Here is a 26,760-nt window from a genome sequence, read left to right as displayed (position 1 = left end):
ACTTTTCGGTCACAAAACCCAAGCTGTGATTGGATATACCTGGACAGACCTGCACATGAGATTCTACCAAACTTACGGATGAATCATGGAGCATGATAATTCATAGTTCAAAGGCTGGGGAATGGACTTTGTACGATAAACTTGGTGATTTTCAATTGAAGACCGTCAGACGTGAAATTAACATTTGGACGGGCTTGAAAAGTAATGCGTCTCTCGAAAGCATGATCTTTCTAGCCCAGCTTCTATCAGTTCAAAGTACTTCTGTCAATAATAATAATAATAATAATAATACATGAGATTTATATAGCGCCATTATCCATTTTGATTAAATGCTCAAGGCGCTTCAAAATATAAGGGAACACATTACATCATGACAAAGAATCGTGTACATTTACATAAGAAAGAAAATGCAAAAATGAAAGAATGAAAGAATGAATGTCTGTCTTCAAAACGCAAAATTAAACAAATGGGATTTAAGGTTGCTCTTAAAAGATGTTGAAGAGTCGGAGTTCTTCAGCTCCTGTGGAAGTGAATTCCACAGGGCTGGTCCGGCATGAGCAAAAGCTCGTTCCCCCCAAGATTTCTTTGAAAGCGGTATGTGTAGAAGACCAGAGTTGGAAGATCGGAGGGTACGTGTGGGTTGGTAGAGGTGAACTAAAGACTGGTTGTATTCAGGAGCTGTTCTGTTCATGATTTGATGAACTAAAAGGAGGATTTTGAAAATTATACGTAACCTGTTATAGATAGTCTAATGCAACTGGTCTTACTGAACATACTGTAGTTAACTACTGCCTCACAGGAGCTGTATGGAGAACCACCAGTCTACGTTTAAACAAAGATTTGATAGAAAATTAAACCAATTACCTCAAGCCATCACAAACTAAAATCATTCTACTTAACATATGATTATGTTTAAAAATTGCTAATCATACATCTAATCAAAGGTGATTTTTCACTCATTCTCAGTGGTAAATTCAGAGACTCAAAAACAAGGGGACAAATTGAACCCAAGCTGCCTTAAGAAGCAAACTGTAGAGGGACTAGGGGTATGCTCCCACAAAAAATGGAATATCAGAGGCATTTTGCCTGCGATTCTACAAAAACACACATTTTTAAGTTGTGATGCTTTTGTGGGTGCTATGATTGGGGGGAGGGGGCGGGAATGGATATATTTCTCTGCCTTATGATGGATATGCAAGCGCAATCCCACTGACTCATCACGTAAAACTTTGACTTCATGTGGAAGGGATGTGAATACATACATAAGATGACACATATTCATGTCAGAAAACAAAACATCGTTAATTAAAACAATCTGCTACATCAGAGTCTGGTAATACTTCCGCTTTGCGGACAGCTTCTTGGCTCCCTTTTCAATACACAACTTTAACAAACTTTACAACATCTTTCAACAGTACACAGACATGAAAGAAACAATTATCTATAAATAACTAATGATTCTATGAATGTGTAATGAATCAACTGAAAACCACCTCGTTAATTCACTTTCTCTTTATACACATCCCACTCCTGCCACCGATGCTTCCTGCCAGGAATATATACAGTGATATATCATTTATTATCACCCTGTATTCCATGTTGAGACAACTCCACAGGGAATATGATTACCAATTATCCTCTTTCCTGTCACATACAGTACAATGACATAAGAGCAGTTAGTTATTCCAGAATTTGGGGCACTTTCAGAAAAGCGCCAATAGTCGTGTACCGGTACATTAGTCACGTACACGAGTGCATTGTCCAATAGAAATTCATGAATATATGCTGATGATCTCATTATTTCTGGAAGCTGTACAAAGGGGCAGTGACATTACACAGAGGATCTTGCATGGTGACTTTTTTTACATCCATGTAAAAGAATACAGTTCCTGCCTCTCAATTTCAGGGAATATAAGATTAAGCAGGTGTAGTAGAAAGATCCCCTTTCAAAAGAAATGGATTGCCAGATGGTTATTAACCTGTTTTTTCTAGCTTAGTCAGTTTTGACAAAAGATTGATATTCTTAAAGGTAGTACCTAATGTCAGCCTTCCTTGTTGTATTTACTTTTTTATTGTGCATGTGATAATTTTACACTTTGATTTCATATATTCCAGGAAACATAAACATACAGGCATTTTATATTTATTCTTCTCCCTAACTTCTACCGATTGCACAATTGTGATTCTTGACAGAACCCCCATTGAAATTTACTAATGGCATTTGAAACCATTTAAACCAAATATGCCTACTTTTAAAGAAAATAAATCAACACTCTAATGACTTGAATACTTGGAATATTTCCACAAGATGAACTATATTTAAGACATATAAATAATGGATGGCTGTCATGTGCCGAATTAAACCGGAAATGGCACTGTGATGTAGTTCAAGATTCCTAGATGGTAAAGATAAAGGGAACAAAATGAAGGCAGGCTCTTGACTTAACCCATTTCCTACTGGAACCTGGTGGCTCCTGTATTAAGCCTATGTGAATGTGAGAATCCAGCAGTCAACCGGTTAAGTGTGTAACTTACTTGGAATCCTATTAATAGCCCTGAGCGGCCGGAGCACTCGTATCGTCCTGATCGCCGATAAGCTCACATTCTCTAGATTCAGGCTGTACTCCAGAATACTGTTACCATCATGAAATAATGGTAGAAAGAAAAGAATGGAAAGAAATTATTAAACATCAACAGATACATCATTTTGTCTCCTTCAAGCTCTGTTCAATAAAATTGAGACAACATCATTCAAAAGTAATGATCTCAAGCAGACAGGCATTGTTAATGGTCGGTACAAATTATCATAGAATTTTAACAAATTAAAATGATTAATACATAGCATGTGCATATCTCAGTTTACCTCAAGTTGGCTACAATGTTTTGTCAACATGGACACTTTTCATTAAAATAAAAGTATGATAACAGATTCTATTTAACATCTAGCAGAAAATACAATCGTCTTAAACTAGAAGAACCAAGGCTCAAATGCATCAATATTATCAATTTTGTGAATGTAACCTTTTTTTTTTACCTTCCTGTTATTTAATTAAGTCTAAACTAGCTCTGAACTACCCATAAAACCTCTTTAATTCTAAAATGATTCTCAAGTACTACTTGAACTAGTTTATAGGCATCTATCATTTTACTATGTACATAACACAGATACTGGCATATTCTGAAATGTCCCCTTTTCAGTGGGTCTCTTCAGCTGTGCTGTACAAATTTGTGGTGGAAATGAATACGTCATTTCTATTCTAATACGCTCAGATTTTTTGCTAGACAATAAACATACTCCATCATTTGTCACAAATGAAATACAAATTGTAATAAACAATAATGCCCCTCTCCACTTGTATGACAACCAAATCTGACATGCCCTAAAACATCCTAACATATCAAATTCCTTGAATATAACCGCATAAAAAGGGTAGTAAAGGTAGAGGGCTTTTTTTTCTTCAAGATGCCATCTCCTTTCATTAAGCTACTGGCAGTAAGCATCTCACGTCATCCCGCATCATTGCGTATAGTGCACATCTCACTTTCAACAGACTGCCAAATTTGATCAGATTACTTTGGTAACGATGCGCTGGGACCAGCAGGGAAAGTGGTAGTAGATTGCGTTACCGTGGCAACCCGACAATGTACATCTGATCGGGTCTAGATGAAAGCCGGCCGAATCAAGTTTTGGCCCGTCAGACCTGATTAACTGATTCACTTCATATTACATGTATATCATCGATGGAGGGAGAAGATAATAAGGTTTGATTGGTAATAATTGATTCAATTTTTTATGGTCATTTCCATCTATATCATACATCTTCTTTATCTACTTTAGTCCCATGTGCATGTATGCATGTTGCAAACTAAGTATTTGTCAAGTTATTTTGTGTATTATCTCTGAATAGGATATGCACTTTCTCTCTCTTGGATAAAACAGTGGTCACTTATCACTTCCCTTTTGATGAGGAAAACATGGCTAAGAGAATAAAGAGACACTTGTCTAATTAACATCAGGGAGTGGAGAATGTGCATGCATTGTGTGCGGGTAAGCCTGAATTCAATGACCAGGGTAATGATATATATATCTGTAAAGCGCTTTGAGAGAGCCTTCGGTCCTGAAAAGCGCTATATAAGAACTAGCTATTATTATTATTATTATTAATTCAAATGATATTATTTTTATTTCTTTATTTTATCCCCATTAGTGCCAACTATCCATTTTTTCCACTAAGTTACAGAAAAATAATTGTGAATATGTCTTAACATTTGGCAATCACATATTTCATCAAATCTCATTTCCGCTGAACGTTTCAACAAAGGCGAGACTGAAAACCATGTAAGATTAAAATTTCAAATCCCTCACTTTGCCATATGGACAATTTTTCACCCTCTAAAAAGGGCCTTGCCTCTCTGTAAACATCAGGTGACATTTACATTTGCCACCATTCAATATCTGTTGAAATGATTTTAGCGCCAGCTAAAACGCATTTAGCAGATCAGGTGTAAACATTGGTTATTCTCCCGTGTACCTCCAATAAACAACTTGGAGTGTTAACAGATATTAGGCAGAGAAAATTACATCTTGCATGCCTAAATGTGGAAATCTTCAGGTATTTATTTTTAGGTGATTTAGAAAAATTCTTTCATTTATGTCCCTAACGGCAAGAAAAAATTGTACTTTATAAGGCAGAATCGTGTGTTTAAATCGTCCTTGTTTTCACGAAGTGACGGTAGTGAGGAAAATCGTAACGCAAAGTGAATGCAATTTTTTTTCACTACCGTCACTTCGTGAAAACAGCGACGAAATGTCAAATCTCTTTAGACTTCTGATTTTCAGTTTCTGATCAATATGTCTTTGCTAAAATGCACAAAACCTAAGAATCAACTTTTGTATATAATAAAGATGCAAATGAGCTTGGTTCTATGATGTGTTTTATCCAGTTTAGAAATTTTTGTATTGTCTATGGATTCTTTTCCATCACAAAGGGTTTTGGCATTCGACCAAAGAGAAAATTACTGTCAGCACTTAGGAAGCAGCCTAAACAAATATACCGGTAGCTTAACATGACAAAAGCCCTTAAACATGATATATACTTTTTCAATATGTTATAGCATACAGATATTTGAAACATACACCACTTTGGTCATTTCATTTTGCAAGATATTTTTTTCTTTGAGTCTGAAAGAGGCATAACACTGACAAAACTATTACTACTACTGACGGGGATCTCTACATTCCTACCATAACTGAGAAGAATATTTCATAATCAAGTTATAGTGATGTCACTGTAACTGGTGATGTGTTCCATTCCGCTATGGCTGTAAAATTGGTGTTGAGCTGGTACTATTTCACTTTGTCCAAATCAAAATAATTCTGCCAACAGCTCTCTTGATACTGTAATTTTTCTTTTTGTACCAATAATGCCATCTAAAGCCATAAATAACATTGAGTAAGGATCATGTCTATAATATAAAGACATATTAACATCTAGCAATAAATAAATTCAAGTAATCCCATTCAAATGTTCTTGACACAACAGACAATGAGGCAGGAAAATATTGTCATTGTCATTATTACAAGTCATTAAAACATTATTGTTATGGGAAAAAGGAAAATGAAATGGATTCGTCATTTACTTGTTAAATTTATTCATTAGTTTTACTTTAGTACCAGGTAGAAAAATGTGATAATTCATGGATTTTTTTACATGCTAGATGTAAGGACTTAATTGATGCCCCATAAATCAGAGCCTCATACAACTTTTTAATCTTTTACATGGAATACTTTAAATTTAAGTGTCTATTCTTGTCAGCTTGTTTTACCAATACAGAAATAAAGAATTACACAACAATGAAATTTTGTTATCAGAAAACACATTAGATCTTGCTTATTGAAAACAACTTATCTGCTCTGCATAACAGGCACATAATCATGATGGGTTGTCCAATGAAAACAGAACTGGAATTAATCATGTTTAGCTATATGAGTATTGTCATCCACCACAGATGACACGTCTTGTAGAAAAGCATCTTCAAATTAAGATTCTCCAAACTTCCATTGCTGTAGTCCAAACTTGCCAAAAAATGGTTGACTGATGCAGTTTGCAATGAATCTCTTCTCGTTGCGTCCTTAGAGCCAGAATAGTATCGACTTTAAAAATCATTCAAAAAGACTGAACACCTTTCTGGCTCTCAACAGTTTGTGCTCTTCTTTGAATAATCAAATCAATTACATGACACAATCAACCATAGATGGATCAATACATAACCAGATTAAAAAGTCTCCCGCATATGGAGCTAATTTGGAAAGACATTGTTGAACTCTTGACAACATCAATATCAAACTTGAATGATTGGTCGACAGAATGGCCTGGCACATCACTTTAACTACCATGCAAAAATACATCATCACAGCATCTACAACATCATGCATTCACAGAAGCGACTATTACTACATCTATACACAACACAAAATAAACAAATCCACGAAATCACAGAGGAAGGGGTAAACAATAGCACTATCACTTTTACCAACTAATCATGGTAGAATAAAAATCATGGTCCTTTAGTTTCTGATGACAGTAACTGAATAAGATTCATGATTATTCAAATGATGAAAGTAACTGAATAATTGTGCATTTTGAATTATATTTACATGGGAGAGATAATTCTTGAAGTGTAATTTTTTTACTAAACACAACCAAATTGACTTCCAAGGAACCAACTCAAGGGACATGTTAATACCCTATTCTAATACCCTGTTGTAATGCCTGTAGGAATAAAGTAAGGATCATGTAATATGTTCATTAATGAAATTGCCCAAAATTTCTTCTTTGCGATTGTGTTAGGTTGTTAAGGAAAAATTTGTCCATTTGTGTTCATGTATTGGTTTATTAATCTAATCTAATCTCTAAAAGTATACCTTTGGGGAAAATACCTGAATGAAAAGTTGATTAAAAATATACAATTCTTATTGGACATCTTGATTTTACAATTTTCTGATGTACACTTTGCCATAGCAATAACAAAGTTTGATAAGTTTGATAATACCTTTAATTTGGACCGTGCTTAATAAAAGCAAGAACAATGTGGTACAAAGCCAAAGTCAATACTTCAAGCAAAGATACATTTATACGGATGGAGACAGCAATGGACAGACAAAGTCACAGTTTTACCAGATGTGCAATTAGCAGCCACTGGAAAGAGCACATTCTTGCACTTTCATTATTAAGGATAATTGATTGCAATCTGCATGCAGTAGAATAATTGCTTTTAAAAAAGAAATCACATTCGCAAGCACAATCAATGCATGAAATGAGATACAGTCATAGCAATAACTCTGTAATACACTTGTCACATGTCACATGCAATTTAATCAATAGCACTCGTTGGTTCATCCATTTGTATAATCATATTTGTAAATTTGATGAAAGGTACCATGCAGGCGGTATGTCGTTGTCGAAATTTACACAAATCTGAAAAATATTGTTATAAGGATTTTCTTCAATATTATAAGCAGAAGCTTTGTTGTATTCATTCTGTATGGACACTTTTTGAAGTACGGAGAATACTTTGGGACTTACTAAATTGAGATACTGAAAGTACTGGTGATGATGAGGAGGAGGATGATGATCCAATTGATGATGATGATGATGATGATGATGAAGATAAAGATAAAGATGAAGATGATGATGTTGATGATGATGTTATTGATACTGTTGTTGTAGACAATGATGATGAAGCTGATGATGAAGATGTTAGTAGTTTAAGATGATGATGATGATTGTGATATTGATTGGTATTGGTGCTGACGAAAATGCTTAAAAAGTGGTTATTGTGAAAATGAAATACAAGAAAACTTATTTCTAAAAATCTTCATGAGAAGACACTAATAATAATACTTTTTCATGATGGTGAATGTTGATGAACGGCAAACAAATTCTAATAAATCTAGAGAGAAGACCTTCTATTCAAAACCTTTAGAAATATCACTTTACTTGAGAGTCTTGATCAAGACCCCTTTGAAAGTCTGACAAAATCTTGCTTAACTTGATTATGAATAACATGCCCCATTCTCCATTTACACAAGCACATAGAGGCAACACATTAAACGAATCATGGTTTTCTCCTACATATTTTGTTTCCTGTGTGTTTCAGTATAGATAGATTTATTTTCCCCTTGTGGTACTCCTGACATTTTAAAATGTCGATATCCAAATTGATCTGAAATTCAAATTACACCGTAGATCGAGGCTTCGTAAGACTTCAGTGCTACAATGTAGGGTGGCATTTTGTATAAACCCCAAAAGAAATATGTTAATGGCATTTATCAATACAGGGTTCCCTTTCTTGTCCCCTCCCTACGTCATGAATTCAAACCAAGATAGCTTCAGAGCAAGAACTGAATTAGATTAAAGACAGTAACTGTTGCTTTTTATAACTTCCCATGTTCACTTGACTCCATAACTATCGATCATTGTTAACTGTACTCTAATGTAATAAACATGTAACTGCTAATATGATAAGAATATAAAACAAGTGGTTTGATTGTGCCCCTTAAAATAACTAAGTGTGATGTTATTTTAGGTAAATGTAGTTTGTATCTATCTAAATACATTTCTATAACCAGAACTGAAGTAAATGTAGTTTCTAGTTGTTTCTCTTAAAAATACATTTCTATTACCAGAACTCAGGTTTAGTTTTAGGCTCTGTTTGGCTCTAGTATCTTTAGAACAACTTCTCCCATGACACAGCCAAGTGTATCTCCATCTAGATACTGTGTGACTTATGGAGCTCAGATCATTATGATCCTTTTCACAGAGTGGACAAGATAAGATGACAGCGAAGGAAATTGGAGAGAAAAAGTTATGAGGAGGCGATGGGATCAAGAGAGAAAAAGAACTAGAGATGAGGCAAAAACCATGGTAACAGCAGTATTACTGAAGCTGGCTGAATATTCTTAAAAGATTAGGAATGGGAATGAGAATGAAGTGTAAGAGAGGGGAGGAAGGAGAGGGAGGATATTGGAAATAAAGCAAAGGAATAGAGAAAGGAGGAACAAGAGAGAGATGGGTGTGAAAGAGAAGCCATGAAGAGTAGAAACTGAGGCGAGGAAAGAGGGAAACAAAAGAGTGACTGAGAAGAGGGAACAAGAAAGAAGAAAGGGTGAGAAAATGAGGAGGGGATGGGGAGAGGGGAGAAAAAAGGAGGAGGTAACACCAAAAGATACGGACAAGGGAAAAGAGAAGGGAAAGTGGTAGAGAGAATGAAAGTATATACACAGTGAGGGAGGAATCATACAGAGAGATGTATAGTAGAATGGAGAAAACAGACATGAAAAGCCAAATCAAGAAAAGGCCACAAAACAGGAGATAGGGAGAGAGGGAGAGATACATTAGAAGGACATGTAGAAGAAATGAGAAGAGAAGAGCATCCAAAAACAGATAAACTTGTAAAGGCAAAACAATAATGTAAAAATGACAATTTACATGATTGCTTATGTTTTTTGTAGTGTGTGTTTTCACCACTGAACACAGCTACTTGTAGAGCAATCCTTTCCATGGCAGCAATTGCTGAATTATGTAGCATGTTATATTTGCTAGCACTATTTGACTGTGACAGTAATCTGTTTTTTCTTGTTAGGCTCCTAAATGTGTGAGAAATGCAGATGAAAAGTGAAAGAAGACTACAATGTAGATTAATGATGATATTAATTTATGCAAGTGTTGATTATTAATTTTCATGCAAAAAAAGTATGGAAACTGTTAATGTATTCATGTAACTTTTTCAGTAATACAGTTTATATCTGACTTGAGTGTGATAGGGAGAATGAAGTCGCTATTAAGGAGTAATATATTTTCATTCAAGTGTAATCTATACATTTAATTATCAGAGAATGGTCTATAAATGCAAACTATAAACATTTTTTTCTGACATTTTTACGACTGATGTTTTTAAAGTCAGATTTTTAGGACATATTCTCAAACACAAGTTAACGTTTAATGTCATTGGAAATGAATATCCTTTATGATAAATATAAATGCCTGGTGGTATTCAAGAAATAACAAATTTATTCAGTCCTTAAAGAAAACCTTGCAACATCAAGTTAGAACTCTGTAGAAGAAAAAAATTACTTTTCCGTAAAATATTAGCGGGAAAGAAGTGTGCTTTCCACACTGTAAGCAATTATACCAATCATTCCAGTATATGATCAAGTTAAGCATTTTCATCATGAATGATTCCAATCTGACCATGTTTTTTAAAATATCTTAATGATTTTAGAGGAATGAATGAATCTCAAGCTATAATTTTACCAAAAACCAAAGAGCCATGAAAAGTTGCCCTACTTTTCATTTATTTTCTTCTTCATCTTTTTATTTTTCAAGTGTCTGTCCTTTGTCCTTTGTTTCATCATTTATGTAACATGATTAAAACATGCCTATCTGTTTGTCTTTATTTCATAAACTCTTTCTAATGATTTTTGTAATGATTTTTTCTTCTCAAAGAGGTTTATATACGGGGTCCATCAACACATGTACACATATTAAATATGAAGAGGGAAGGAGGGTATATGAGACAGCATGCATATTTATGAATAATGGATGTATGAATATTATGAACACTTAGGCCATGTCTGAACACCAATCATGTATAAGTATCACAAACAAATTATTCAGATTATAACACATACAAGGGCATATGCCCTCTAGTTTAAAGTAAATTTTGATTAAATAACTGAGAAAATATCAGATAAATAATTCATTTATATTAGAATATGTAATGATAAGGCACTCTAAGCGGTTAGTTAACTTTGCACAAACAGAGATGTTATAAGAAAGATAATCAATGGAGTACTGCACATGATAACATAATAGAATTTTATACAATACCATAATTGATACACTTTATGTAATGGTTATAATTATCAGGTACATAAATACACCTGTCATTTTAACATTAACAATATTTAATAACTTAAAAAGAATGATAAAGAATACAAATTAAATCACAGTTTTTTTTATAAATGTTAAAGCAGGCAAGATAGACTGTCAGTGGTGTTATATGATCAAATCATGTCATTAGAAAATGATAATAACCCTATAAAATATTGATAGATACACATATTGTTTGCTCATGCGCACTGACTGAAATGTGCAGTTCTATTTAACGTACACCAAGAAAGTAAAAGCATGGGACTGTGCCATCATAAATATTTATGGAGCCACAAGCATATATCGAATATGCCTTGCCAGCGCCAACAAGACGAAATATAAATCATGTAGAAATGTAAATAATGGGTGTATATGGAACAGAGATGTAAAACTAGTGCCACAGACACAGAATAAAAACAGAGCGATGCTTTCTGAAAAATTAGGAGTTGCAAATCTTGGCAGAAGTAGAGATGGTTTTAGTTCTTGACTTGTTTATTTACAGGATAAGCAAAATGATAGGGCGTTTTAACAGCCCCATAAATTAAAGTTTGAAATGAAAAAAATAACCAAGCACCTATTGAAGAAAAATAAATCAAAGAGTAGAAATTCTAAAAGTCAGTGCATCTAACTGGGCAATTAGTAAGTGAAATATTAGCTTGCTCATAATGGCACAGGAGATATATCTTGAAACAGTGTTCTGCTGCTTTGATAAACACATGAAGTCCTTAATGCGATAGAGTAGAATTAACGAGCGAACCTACAAATTTGGACCTTCAGTTTCCTTCCTCAAGTTTTCAAGTAAAGTTTAAACCCAAATGATTTGTCATGAAATGAGAATTCCTATAACACCACAGAGTCTGTCTTGCTTGATTTAAGAACAAAATATATTCCATGATCAAAATATATTAAATCTTTATTTATGAATGCAGCACCAATGCAGAGTTGTAAGCACATCCCTAGTATGGATCGATAAAATAAAACAAAATAATTAATACATGAGATACAAAAATAAATATATCTTGTATATAATGTCAATTTGAATTCAACTTGAATTCAATAAAAATATTAAAATATAATCACCTTCTAAGAATCTACTGGGAGAAATTTACAAGTTTTTGTTATTGATTTGTCACCCTTATTTTAGAATAAGAATACACCTTTTTTCTTTTCTTTTTTGCATTGAGGACTTCATGTTTTTCTCAAAACAGAGGGAAGGATTCAAAATAATATGCAAATGGCGGTGTAGAGGGAGGGTATGGGTAAGTGTTCATGGGTGGGTTGGTGGGTGTGGGTGAGTATGGTTGGGTGTGGGTGGCAGTGGAGAAGATGGTGATAAGCAGGTCCATTATTGGCTTGGTGAGTGCAACCATAACGACGCTGTTTTCACGAAGTGACTGTAGTGAAAAAAATTTGCATTCACTTTGCGTTACGATTTTCATCACTACCGTCACTTTGTGAAAACAAGGACGATAAAAGAAAGTGGGAGATAAAGCGATAGTTAACTGCACTTTCTATTAGTTACAAATGTTTTCTTGTGCCAGTGCAGTGCAGTATTTTTTCTGTTTTACATACTGACACATTGTGTAAACACGAGTTTCACATAATCAGTGCAATTTTCCATCCTAAGCCTTCGTACCTTATCCATGAAACCTATCTTAAACATCTATCTTTCTAATGTGCAGTTCACTACTCATCCGTTCCTCAGCGTTTTTTTTTTTTCTTTCCCCAATCCACTTTTCAATGAATAATGAAAATGAACAGAAATCCAAAAATAAAACCCCACATGCATCTAAACATATAAAGGCCTACTAAGGGTAATATTTTAGCCATAATTTGTAACTTTTCAAGATTCCTGCACAAAAATAGTGGCTAACACCAGGCAAATGAGGATAACTTAAATCATAGAGATTAAAATATTGCTTTAAAAGATTGAATATATATCTATATTTATGCTATATTCCTGTCCAACATTATTTCTTTGTTTTATAAAGCCACAATGTCAACAGGAACTGAAGGAAAGAAATGGAATGCAAGAAACTACTAATGGGTGACATTATGGATTGAATATGAAGAAAGGGTGGAACGAAGAAAGGGGAGATTGCTGAAGGGGGTAAACAAAGATCATAGGGGGAGGGGTATGGGTGGTAAGAAATCTGAGTCAACATCTTTTAGTTAAATATACTTAAAAAATCACTTGCACAGTCCTAAAATGAAGTTGGTCTTTCGTCCTAGTTCTGGAATGAGGACCTTTATTGAAAGGATATAAGCTTTAACTGCAGAAACACCAGATTCACACATATACCTGAGCTGATGCTACATATTAAGTACAAAAAACTAAATCGACAAGTCCCCTAGATAAACAATCATTAAATTCCTTGAGATGAAAAACTTGTGTACCGCTAATTATTGAAACTGATTAAGGCTATTTGTTTGGTAGGCAGAGAGTAGACATTTATTCAATATTTCAACTTGTGTCTCTTTGCTGATACTCATTTCGTAATAGAAATGAGAAAATGATGTAGCATCATATTTTACCTATATTTCACCTTTTTGTAGCTGATACCATATGCCAAACATGAACGTGACTGGCTTTCATACACCCTGCTTGATGATAGTAGCTATTCCCACAAGGTTTAATAATTTTGTATTTTTGTAGTTCGCTGCATGAACCCAAACTCAAACATCCGCTTGGGCACGTAACGTTAGCCTAACCAACATTACTTGATTACATGAAGCCTGGTTCTTTGTTCCATAATAGTTCACATAATGTACTTCAAATACCCTACTTATGAATTTTACGATTGAACCGTCCTATTTGTTGATCGTTATTAGTCTATTACGCTATCTTCCTATCACAAAAATGTGACGCTATTCCAGTCTTAAATTCAACTCAAGGGTATTTCTTTCTTCATTTGGAAGATGGGGGTTTTCCCTAACTTCTCATGTTCATTTCTACCCTAGACTTGTGACATCAAGCTTGGTACAATTCTAATTTTATTAGATTTTAAGGTTTCACTTAAAATAAAACAAATAAAATGATGAAATGAACTTAAATTGGATTAAAATACTGGTTGCCTTTCCAAACCCATATTCTCTTATTTCACCCCCATGTATCCCCCTCCCTATCATACACTGCAATCTCTTCAAAGTTCTTCCTTACTATTTGACATAAAGTTCCAACACCTTGTATTCGAATTGTTGCCTTTTTGTTTCCCATCTCCATAAGATCAGTAAAACAATGACCCTTTTCACATTTTCCAAAGACTGATATAATATTCTCCTGCCCATAATTTATAACCGTCTCTCTGGCTTCGCGTATCATTCCCTAACTGCTGGTAATTACTATTGGGCTTGTCTGTGCAGTGCATTAAATATCATGCCTTACCTACTGACAAAGTGCTGTAAACAGAGTGACTGGTACGCAGTCTATGCTTCTATTTTTTCCATTAAGTGCTCAATGTTTAGATATGAAGACAAACAAAATTTACAGCTTATAGCTAGCACTGAACTATTTGCCCTTAATATCTCCAAAGCTCTGCCATTACTCCCAATATAAGACCTGTTCTATTATTACCATTATCATTATTATTACTCATAGTTCAGTTTTTGCCTCGGTATGTACATGTATATATATATATTTACTATATTCTTTGACGTGATTGAATCTGATGACTGGGGTAATAATATCTGTAAAGGGCTTAGAGACGGTATTTCGTATTAAGCGCTGTTTAACTCTAGATTATTACTATTATACACCAGGGGAATTTGTTTCATCATTTGATAAGAACTAACAAAGACAGCGCCCACATTTTCTTGTAAATGCACATTCTATTTTAGAGCTGCATTTTCTTTTTACAAATGCTGGCAATTATAATGCTGTTATCTCAACGAAGAGAAAAAAAAAGATTGAAAATTACACTTTAAAAAAGGGATTCATTCATGTTAAAACAATGTTCATTCAAAACAAAACAAAAATTAAAAAAACTTGTTAGATGTACTCAAATAGGAGATGCGATTTGGCAAGCACGTTGCAAGGAAACTAATCAGAGAGGGGATTATAAGCAAATTTTGAAGAAATGCAAACAAAATATTGACTGACGGATGCAACTTGACTAAGTCATTGATGTAGCATTCTGTTATTACAGCACTAAAAGGAAGGCATTTTAAGATTAGAGAAAAATGGAGGGCAACAAAAAAAATACGAGGTAGAGATGATTCTCTTTCCTTCACAAGACAATGAAACACAGAGTGAAAACAATGTGAAGAAAAAAAAATGGAAAGAAAAAGGGAAGTGTATTCTTACTCCATGATGTATTCGGAAATCCTTTATAAACCAACATTCCCAACAGCAAAACAAATCAGGAATGAAACAGAGAAAGTTGAAAAAGAGGGATGGATATCATTAAGATAATCATCATTTGAACAAGAATGGCATGACACTGTTCGTGCATCAAAACAGGAGCACTCCTGCATTATCATCACAATACTTCTCGCACAACCGCGAGGATATGTCACTTAGATTCCTTGTATAGAATTAGTTTTGCCAATTCATATATTAATTGGTTTTATACCTATACACTCTGCATTGGGCTTTAATAAGTTACATATAAAATCAAGACTGTTGGAAAAAAATCAACCCAAAAAATGAAAAGGTGTAACTGTACAAAAGATAAAAAAGTAAAATTTCTTCTTTTTAAAATAAGTAAGGCACAATTGGAACATTTTGGTAAAAAGAACATAAGTAATCATGAAAATGGTAGAAAACTAACACAAAGATTACTAGTTTTCACTCCTTTCATTTCTCTTTCCTTTCCCCATTTCACTGTTTTAAGCGGTTCTGACCACAAACAAATTTGTATAGGTTATTTGCATGATTTGTATATTTTTTTAAGTTAAATTAAACAATTTTATAATACCATACAAAGAATGCTCATTCTCCTAAAAGATGTGTTGAAGATAAGCATTTAATGACAAAGCCTTGAATAAATGCACAAAAAAACATCCAGAAGAAAACTAACAGGAAATATTATACCAAACTATATATTCTTAAAACTTACATGCACTTGGTTGCAAATCAAAATTTGAAGAAGAAAAAATTATTCATCAAATATAAAGTTCATGGTAAAGTGCGATATGATAAATACTTGGGATAAAATTCAGAAATAGCAACAACAACAACAACATTCAATCATATATTAGAGTCACACTTACAATCATCCATAAAGATAAACTCACTAGAAAGGCTCAAGATTTCTTTCTCAAAACCGGAGACCCATTTCAAACTTGCATTTTTTTTTTGGTAAATCTTATTTCTCAAACAATATATAAATGTGCCATTCATAGATAGATAAAAGAAGAAAAAATAAATGCCACAGCAAATAGCCAGCCAAAAAATAATATGAACATTGGCCTCAAGATGCTTTTATCATCCATCTAAAATCAAAACAAGACATTCAAGGTCACTAATTAAAGTAGATCTACAAGATCTTGCTTCATATTGCAGGCTTTTTTGTGAGCCAAAGGCAAAAAAAAAAAAAATCATCAAAATTACTTTCTGGTTTCCATGAGTATCCAAAAAGAAACAGTGACTGTAGAATATTTCAAGGATATCAATCAAATTGGTTCAATATATATTTTGCTTCTCATTTGAGGCCAGTTTGGCATAACTGAGAAAAACTGTCTCCTAAAAATTAGGGTGTCCTTTATTTCATCAAGAACTAAATTAATCTAAAGGCATTGAAAAAACATGATAATTAAACACTTAAACAATCTTTTTTGTAAAGTCAATTTCATCACCCTAACATCTAAGTCATCATCATCAACACCATCATCATTGTTACATCATTACAAGCATTATTATCACAAATCCTTGTAAATACAGGAAATAGACTACAAACTCCAGACCAAAACCTAGACCAATGTTTGGTCAAGTAGGACTTAGTCTTGAACAAACTTGATGTGATCAAAGTATGAGACCCAGAACCCTGGACCAGTCCAGACCAAGTCTCTCTTTTGTCAGCAAAATGATCATAGACCTCCATCACACTGAAGCTATACCACAATCACAAGCTTCCACAGTTCATCAATGCAATTCTCATTCATTACATCAAAGAAATTCAACATCTTTTATTTCCACTCCCAACTCCCAACCTTTCCCCCTTCCACCCTTCACCCCTCCTTCCACCCCTCCCCCTTCTTCCCTCAATCTTGCCTGGGGGGATGTTTCACAAAGATCCTAAGTCGAACTTAACTCTAAGTTGGACTTAAACATTATGGAGAGCCATTTGTAGCCTTAAAATGAAATATATTCAAAAGCAAAAATTCAAGTATTTTAGACTTTTCATAAATTCCACATCCTGAACATGAAATATCATTGATAATAGAATATGAATATGAATGATTCGAATCAACATTTGATACCTTTTAAAAATAACTTTAACAAAATATTTTCAAAGATGCAAACGGTTTTCCATAATTTTTAAGTCTAACTTTGAGTTATGTTCGACTTAGGATCTTTGTGAAACAGCCCCCTGGTCCTCCCTTACCATATCCTTTTCCCTCATCCCCCCTCCCATCCTTACCCCGTCTTTGGACTCACCCTGCCACCACGATGAAGAAGTCCAGTCTGTTCCAGGTCTCCCCCAGGTAGCCCTGCTTACCGATGAAACCCATGGCCATGACCTTGACCACCATCTCGGCGGCGAAGAAAGCGAAGATGAAGTGATCGAACCCCTGGAGGATCAGACATCGTTGAGAGTCGCACTCGATGTCGCTGCATGGACGATACATACCCAGGGTGATGCAGTTGAGGATGATCACCATCATGCTGATACGTTCAAACCAAGTGTGGATAGCGAATTAAGGAAAAAAATACTCATTTCTAAATAGATTAAAATAATTTTTTATTAACATTTAAGAGTGACCAATGGTTTAATGGAATAAGATTGCATCTTATAATCATCATCATACAATGAGCTTAAAGCACATACATGAGTAAAATGGATCATTTATATAACAATTTATCTCGAAAACTGAAAATATAACTGGAAAATATAGTATAAACGATGCATATGATTCTTATCTAAAGTATATTTATATAATATCATTGTGTAAAATATCTCACAGTGAATAACTGTTGGAGATACAAGTGCAAATTACTGAACATATTGGAATGTACATCATTCTATCTTTCTCCTTTTCTCTATTTTGGTCATTCAGCTTTTTTTTCTTTTTTTCATATCTCTCTCCCTCTCTCACCTTCACTCTCTCTCTCTCTTTCTCTCTTCATTCTCTCTCTGTTTGTCACACTTTATCAGCCTCTCACTTACTCTAGCACTTTCTTCTTTCTTTCTTTCTCTCCATCTCACTTCTCAATCCAAAAACAATGTTTTCTTCCTCTTTCAGTCCATAATATTAATCTTTTCCGCCAATCTTCACACATGGTCCCACACCCATCCCCTCTCTGCTTGCCTGTCTGTCTGAAGCCAGCAGCTATCTCATTCTAACCCATCTCATGTTTTACCCATCCAAAATGTCTCCATGAATAATTTCCAAATGTCAATTTATGTGGCAGTCGGCGTTGTTATGCAATTAACAAGAAGAGAGGGATGTGTTGATAAGCAGGCATAATGGCATTTCCCTCTGAGCTATTAACTTAGGGTCTGGGAAAACATTCAAATCACTCACTTTAATAAAAACAGATTTCATGTTTTATTTGTGGAAACATTAGCCTGCAGTGACAACTTCAATGCCAGATCACAAAGAATCAAGTTTCCCATTGGAACAGCTACGGGTATACTCATTCTTCCCTAATGTAGCGAAGGAAACTGGGGAGATAAATTCACATTTTGTCAAAATTTACTAGAACATGTAATGTACAAGATGACCAAGAGCTGATTTGTGGCAAAAGACATTCAAACTAATTTTATTCCAGTACATGTAAATGATACAATTAACTCTTGTATTTATCTAAACAAAATGTTCAATGATCCAATTTTTTTTCCAAAAAGATTTTTAAAAAGGAGTATGAATATTAAAGCTGTCCCAATAAAAAGACGTAAACGTCATGTATTTTTTTCAAACATATTTCATTCCATACCTGTTGTAGATTGCACACGTTCATTTTCAAAATCACTTTTCTGTTTTATATCTCAAATTGACTCTTGATGTTATAATAATGACTTTTAAGCTAAACTCAATAAAGTACAGTCTCTCTTCTGCCACTAACTCTCAAAGGTGATTGTGATGTTTTGTGATTGATGTTTCTAGGTTAAAATATTTGCTTGCCTCAGAGAATTCTAAACACCATCTGGGCATGATGTCCTGTCCTTTTGTGCACAGTCTGCTTTCATTTTACCCACATTTTCATCATTTTAAGCAAAGATGAACACAAATTCAAGTCTACATAATACTTAATGTAGATTGCATACATTTATCTTGTAAAAGAAAGCAAGGCATGGAATTTTGAACAATGATGTAATCCAAAATTGTATAGTTTTGTCATAGGGCATAGTTTTATCATACGGCATATAGTGCATGCATTTTCAAGTGACAGTGAAAGTATTCGTATTTTAAAAGAAATTTGTAATTTTTTTGTTTTGGTACTTATTCTTAGGTCAATTCAAAGAGAAGGCAAAAAAATGACCATGGTAAAATACAAAATTTAATTTTGGGTAAAAAGTATTTCGCTGATGGTTGTTTTTGGTTGTTATCTCGCTACTCAAAAACACTTTGGACCGGTTAGGTGTTATGACCTAAAATTTGGTATATATACAGTTAACGACTTCATTATTCATACCCCATGTAAATTTGATGTGTTTTTTTGTGTGTTATTCGTAATTCAAGAATGAGAGGTGAACTGGTTAAATTAATGCCTTTGATGAATACTTCTAGATGTATGAAGGCTTTAGAATGTCGCATTCTTAAGATATATAAATCAGAACACGTAAATTATTCTCATACTTTAAAAATTGCAAAACTTGGTAAGGGTATGAATAATTTAGTTGTTAAGTTTAGTATCATAACTTCCGTCTACAACATTACGTGCTATTAAGCTATAATTATGCATGCTCTTAGCTCAGCATATATGCCACATCATACTTCACATCATGATAAGGCTGTCTTAATGATAGACAATGTAGGGATGGACGCATGTAATCTACTAATGGGAATAATGCCTAGTCTTCGCTAGAAGGTCATGATCATAAGTCAACAGGGCGGGCAGGCTCTCGTTTTAATTACACACAAGAACTGGAGCGTAAAAGGACTGCCCTCGCCTGACCATCATCCTGCTACGCGCAGGCATTGGCTTTCAATGTTCATCATCCTAATGTTGTCCAATTTGTTGAAAATGTAATGTAGATTGGAAATGTATGTGTACCATCTCAGATATTTGAAATAATCCATCTGTGATTGAAATTTGCACTAGTATATTCTGAAATGCTGATTACAAATTGGAAATTGTATTTTGCAGAATTATCATTATTGTATTTTTTTGTTAAAGTAAACAATTTTCATGTCATTTTGATCCTGATGCTTTTTATGTTCACCTGGAAAAAGCAATAGGAAATTTTTCAAAATATCTTAAGGTGATTAAGGAAATTTTATTATGCATACAGACTAATCAAATCACGTAACTAGTCCTATTGATATTGTCACTTCACTACACCCTTTTGCAAATAAAGGATACCACTGCAGTATCAAAACTGAAATACCAAATTCCTTTTCGCCCATTATAATAATAATCTCATTAAGTAGATGATAAGATTTTCATCACGACTTGAACTAGATTAGATGTCATATTGCTCTAATAATGAAATCGTTAACCCACAGTTGGGGACATGGCTTGACATTTGAGACGATGTCAGGAACCATTTTCATCTAATGTTAATTGTTGACCAACAGAGCAGGATCCAATGGAAGAGGGTCGGATGGGTAGGACAACAATCGTGAATGGTTTAATGGGAAAAAGCTTGCACTGGAAATTAAACTCTGGAGCTTTCGCTTCATGCAAACATGGTCGCTGCAATTTCCAAAAGATATCATCAATTTCTGTCAAGTATCCTGAATATCTGTAATGTTTTTGCAAGTCCAGAATACTTCTTTTACTTGGTTCCTAAAAATTGTTTTTTAACCAATTATAATAACAAACATAAATTGCCATCAGAGTGTCATAATATTCTAGTCGGGCTATCAAATACTACCATGATCGGAAACATTGAAAACTGTGAGGTAATAATCCATGCACAAGATAAGATGCCTTGGACTTGCCCGTTTAGATTTTTTATGAAAAGCAGGGTTGGTATTGTGAAAAGTACTCTCTAAAAAAATTGAGTGATCACGGACGTCACTCCTCTGGAGAGTGAAAATGTAGTGAAAATAGAGTGAACATTCACTCTTTTCTTCTTAGAGAGCACTCTAAAATCAATCGATTTTCACTCCTAAACAAGTGATCACGGACGTCACTCCCAAGAAAGTGAAAATAGAGTGAAAATTCACTCTTTTTTTTTAAGAGAGTATACTCTAATCCAGTAAGTCTTTCCACTGTTACATCACAATAGATTGCATGCTATACATCCTTTTCCTCTGTATCTCTCAGAACTGTATGTTTAACATAGCCATTTTCAGTCACAGAAGCCTACCAATGACTTGCTATAATTTTGCTTTATTATGGTAACTTAGGTACCTCTCACTAAACCAAGAGAAAGAAATGTCTACAATATTATTTCTACAACAAACCATACTCAAAATGAGCTGCCCCCATATAAATCAAACTGTTTCAAAATGAAATAAAAAATCTCTTGAAATGAGTATTCTGTCTAAAAGTCAATATCAGTGATTATATTTGGTGACTGGCTCTGCAGCTGGCTGAGCTCAAATCCATTCTAAAAGGAATTAAGCATGTCCGCTGTCAAGGTTGGAGTCTATGCTTCAGACTATCTAAACAAATCCAAGATGATGGGACGACAAGGGACGGAGAAGAGAGAGGGAAAAGAAAAGAGAGGGAGAAGAGAGATGGAGATGGAGATGGAGAAGGAAAATAGAGAGACAGAGGGAGAGATATGGAGAAGGAGAAATAGAGACAGAGAAAGGGAGCATAGAGAGACAGAGAGAGGGAAATAGAGAGACAGAGAGAGGAGAATAGAGAGACAAAGAGAGGAGAATAGAGAAACAGAGAAAGGGAGCATAGAGAGACAGAGAGAGGGAAATAGAGAGACAAAGAGAGGAGAATAGAGAGAGAGAGGGAGAATAGAAAGACAGAGAGAGGGAAATAGAGAGACAAAGAGAGGAGAATAGAGAGACAAAGAGAGGAGAATAGAGAGACAGAGAGAGGTAGAATAGAGAGCGGGAGAATAGAGAGAGGGAGAATAGAGAGAGGGAGAATAGAGAGAGGGAGAATAGAGAGCGGGAGAATAGAGAGAGGGAGAATAGAGAGAGGGAGAATAGAGAGAGGGAGAATAGAGAGAGGGAGAATAGAGAGCGGGAGAATAGAGAGAGGGAGAATAGAGAGAGGGAGAGAAGGAGAGGGAGAGAAGGAGAATAGAGAGACAAAAATATGAGAATAGAGAGACTGAGAGAGGAGACAGAAAGATGTAGACAGACAAATGCAGTATGAGAGAAGAGTGATGTAAAGAAAGGAGAAACACAGGAGGAAATGGTAAGAATGGAAATCAAGAGAGGGAGAGAGAGAAATAAAAACCATCTCGTGGCTCCAGTTATTATTGACTTATAAATCCTCAAAGCACCAAAGACCATACATTTCAATGGTTGTCTCTGTTTTGATTGCCTTTTCTTCAAGTATTAACATTTGCATAGAATTGTGTAATTCATGAATTATAACAAATGAGCTGGTTCAGTTTGAACTTAGATTTAATGATATGTTGGTAACATAGAGTTAAAATTCTCTAAAATACCCTTGCATGATCAACATATTCAAGTATATCTTTGAGTTATAACACAGATAAAAATACAATCTAGTCCATATCACATAATGTTAAATGTCACAAAAGATATAGCTATACATGCTGTGAAAATCAATATGAATGTTGGTATTTCCTTCTCTCTTTTCCATTACTACCGTATGCTGTGGTTTCCAGACAGAATAAAAGATCTTGACCCCATCTTGAACTTTGAAGTTGTTACATTACACAGGAGGCTATCTCACTACCCATACCACACATCACCTCAGTCATAGCACCTTCTAAATTGAATCTTCTACTGCAATCGTGTTGAGAAAGCAAAGCTGTTTTGTATCCTTCTTGCCATGTGCATGATGTAATCTTACACTTCTCTACTTTCACTTGATAGCATATATTTTCTCATTTTCCCCTCCCTCTCCCTCTCCCTCTCCTCCCTCTCCTCTCCTCTCCTCTCCTCTCCTCTCCTCTCCTCTCCTCTCCTCTCCTCTCCTCTCCTCTCCTCTCCTCTCCTCTCCTCTCCTCTCCTCTCCTCTCCTCTCCTCCTCTCCTCTCCTCTCCTCTCCTCTCCTCTCCTCTCCTCTCCTCTCCTCTCCTCTCCTCTCCTCTCCTCTCCTCTCCTCTCCTCTCCTCTCCTCTCCTCTCCTCTCTTCTCTTCTCATCTCATCTCATCTCAAAATGTATGTGATTTCTTAGCCATCAATCCAAAATGTAATGGGCTTCTCCTCCATTTTCATTACTCTGAGTTCAAAATGTATTTATGCTTTCTGTTTTCATATTAAAGGTATTACAAAGTTTTGGTATGGGGTCATGAATTTGGTTCAAATTAACATATTGGAAGCATAATGCGTTCCTACAATATTCATTGATCGTTGTCCCAGTTGAAATCGAGTCTAGAGTTATGAAATTATAAATAATAAACTCTTTATGTTGTATAGCTCCCTCTCAAGGTCAAAATATCAATTTAGCTATGAAACAATGTTTCTTAACTAAAATCGACCGATTAGCCATTCCCGTTTGGAAATTATATATCACAACTACATATACTGAGATTGTCATGGTCGCAGCTAACCATTGTACGGCCGTAGGCGCTATTTGAAATTTATCAAAATTTACCGGGAGCACCGGTAAATTTTTATATCCAATTTTTCTCGAAAACAGAAGTGTTTTAGGGATTAATATTTTTAGTGCTTATAATACATCCACAGGGGCATCCAAATATATCAAAATTGTAAAGATTCACTATTCACCCAATTTTCAAAATTTCCCAAAACTTTGTATTACCTTTAATTGTGACTATTTTTATTAGACGAATATATCAAAGAAATACCTTTGTTATATCACTCATTATAACATTGCTTCTACGAACCATATTTCTAACTTTTTCAGCACATACATTAAAATGTTCAACTACAACAAAAATCAAAGACAAAATCAAAATCAAAATCAAAATCATGACTGGCATTATTTCTGCCATCTCCGTGGGGAATGATGTCAAATAGAAATTCAAATTTCAGGAACTCAAGCTTCTCCCGACAAGCTCTACCAACGAGAGCAACACCCAAATTCATCCCCACATGCCTGCTTTTTTGCCCCCAAAAGGATGCATATTACGTATAACAGTCTGCGTCTATAAATGTCAGATGATTATTCTGCATTCCAAATGTCACATTACCATACTGGGACGTGTTTGGTGATGAGGACGAACCTGGAGCACGACGCACAACTCCAAATTACAACCCTGCTGCAATCTGTAATGCATACTCAGTTTGACTCAATTTCCATCGCATTCGCTGGAAAATTCATGGGATCTGATTTTCACATCCTTTGCATATAGTTGGTGTGGTTTTATCAAAGGCCCAGATTTGTCTAGGCACTACTACACTCCCCTCCCCCCCCCCCTCCATCCCCCGCACTCTTTTTCAATCTGCTAAGCATTTTATGTAATCAGTTTACATCTATGTTTACATTACCCAGCAAAGCTTGAAATTTTGATGCTCTAGTAATAAACAGACTAGACAGATTGGCAGACACTGCAGCATCATGAAATATATTCCCAAATTGACAATAAAAGAATCTTTCACTTTCCCTTAGTCTGTGTTGTATCTTGTATATTGAATTTCAAAATAAATTTTAGTCCAATTCTTTTATAATTGTATCAACTGTCACTTTATTTATAATAGAAGCAATTCAGTTCCTATCGCTTTATTTTTCTAGGATTTCCCCAAAAGCATATTATTTTGAAATTTGTCAGTATCAAATTCCAGGCTGGTGAATCAAACAATATTTATGTTTATACGATTGAATTTGCTTATTATAAAGGTTATGGTATAAAGGTATTTTGTAAGTTAGATGTACATACTATTATAAAATTTAACTTTCATAGATACCACAAGAAATTTAGATCATTTAAAGGCAAGAACAGCTAACAAACAATAACAAAATTTGCCATATATCATTTGCCTTTGAAATAGCATGTCTCGATCCTTTAAAGATTCAATTTTGGTGCTTACGCATGTGACCACTAGATTCTGTGTTGAGATAGGAACGAGCTGCTACCAAGCACGGGAGTATTTGTAATTCATAGCATGCCAAAGAGGCAGCAAATCATGTGGGTTTGTTCACATTAAAATTCAAGCAAGGCTGTCAGTTGGGACTGAATCCTTCTCATGTTATTCAATTATTAACCAACGCCCGATTTGATTTTTTTCACACGCCCGCTGAATTAAGCATTCGGGATGTGAGTGGGTATAAATCTATTCACAAAACAATGCTATACTTTGAACCTCATTCCAGAATCCTCACTGGAATGCCCCAAGTGTAAGTCTTTTATCAAGAACCCTCCTTAAAATCTTGAAAACTATGCTGACGAAGAAAGTGTACAATTAATGTCATGATAATTATTTGATTTAAGGTATATCTGTAACCTGTATTTTCTTTTTCGCTAAAGGTGTCATAATAATCATTTGTTGCTTCAAATTTTCCTAAATTGTAGTCATTGTTAATTTGTACACTTGCTGATTGTTTACGTTTGTATTGATTTAAAATTCAATGTTCGCCAAGGATGCCTCTCTCAGGCAGATTCATGCATCATATATGCATATCATTATTGTTCTTGTTGTTGTTCTTGTTGTTGTTCTTGTTATTATCATCACTATTATTATTAATCTTATTATCTTTATTATTATTATTACTATTACTTTTATAAAAATGGTACAAACAGGGATTTGTTGTTGTTCTTTCTGTCTTAGATGTTCGATATGAGTCTCTTGATTATTTGTTAAGCTATTTATAAAACAATCACAGCTCACACCTTTGATAGACAGTGAACACCCCTGTCCCTGAACTCGCCATGTAAGCCTATTTGGGGAAGCACAAGAATGCTGAACATGCATGTAACACAGCTGCCACATCATATCCATCATCACTAGACAACCGTTTCCTATTCTGATCATTATCAAACAGTAGCAACAGTAATCACATGGTTACAATGAGATGCAGGTTTAACCATATGTACCGCTGTCACGGATACTCCATTATAATGCTATATTTTCAGGGCAGGGGGTGCCTACTTATGCATGAAAAGTTCATGTCATGTATATTGTGAAGTACCGTCCTAAAAAGTGATCTAAAACATGAACAATGGATACATGAGCCTACAACTGAACATGAATCAAGTTACTCTTGCATTCATATCATAAATTACTATACTGAGTCTAAAGTTAGAAGAGAATGGTTCATAGTTAGATCAACTTTAATTCTTCAAACAATGAAGGAAAATTTCAACTTAACTTTATAAATACCTTATATTTTTACCCCTCTCTTCCTCTCTCTCTCTCTCTCTTTCCCCCTCTGTTCATCTCTCTCTTTCTCTCTCTTTCTCTCTCTTTCCCCTCTCTTTCTTTCTCTCT

At 34.7% G+C, this 26,760-nt stretch overlaps 1 protein-coding gene across 6 annotated transcripts in view; it reads right to left on the bottom strand.

The window, feature by feature from the left end:
- LOC575000 (T-type calcium channel) overlaps nucleotides 1-17,798 on the bottom strand; it is a 114,585-nt gene extending 96,787 nt beyond the window's left edge. For 5 of the 6 annotated variants that reach the window (XM_030984045.1, XM_030984047.1, XM_030984046.1 and 2 more), the window contains exons 1-3: nucleotides 17,533-17,798; nucleotides 15,238-15,258; nucleotides 2,536-2,633 (exon numbers count right to left, since the gene is read on the bottom strand). In XM_030984045.1, coding sequence (XP_030839905.1) covers nucleotides 2,536-2,633; nucleotides 15,238-15,258; nucleotides 17,533-17,759 — 346 coding nt within the window. In that variant the 5' untranslated portion in view covers nucleotides 17,760-17,798. The remainder of the gene's footprint in view (nucleotides 1-2,535; nucleotides 2,634-15,237; nucleotides 15,259-17,532) is intronic. The other variant, XM_030984044.1, reaches the window with a different exon arrangement.
- Between the last annotated feature and the right edge of the window lie 8,962 nt (nucleotides 17,799-26,760).

This window comes from Strongylocentrotus purpuratus, unplaced genomic scaffold (assembly GCF_000002235.5).
Source record: "Strongylocentrotus purpuratus isolate Spur 01 unplaced genomic scaffold, Spur_5.0 spur5_scaffold_14, whole genome shotgun sequence".
NCBI lineage: Eukaryota > Metazoa > Echinodermata > Echinoidea > Camarodonta > Strongylocentrotidae > Strongylocentrotus > Strongylocentrotus purpuratus.
The sequence above is the reverse complement of the archived record's forward strand: the minus strand, read 5'-3'. Positions and strand labels throughout refer to the sequence as shown.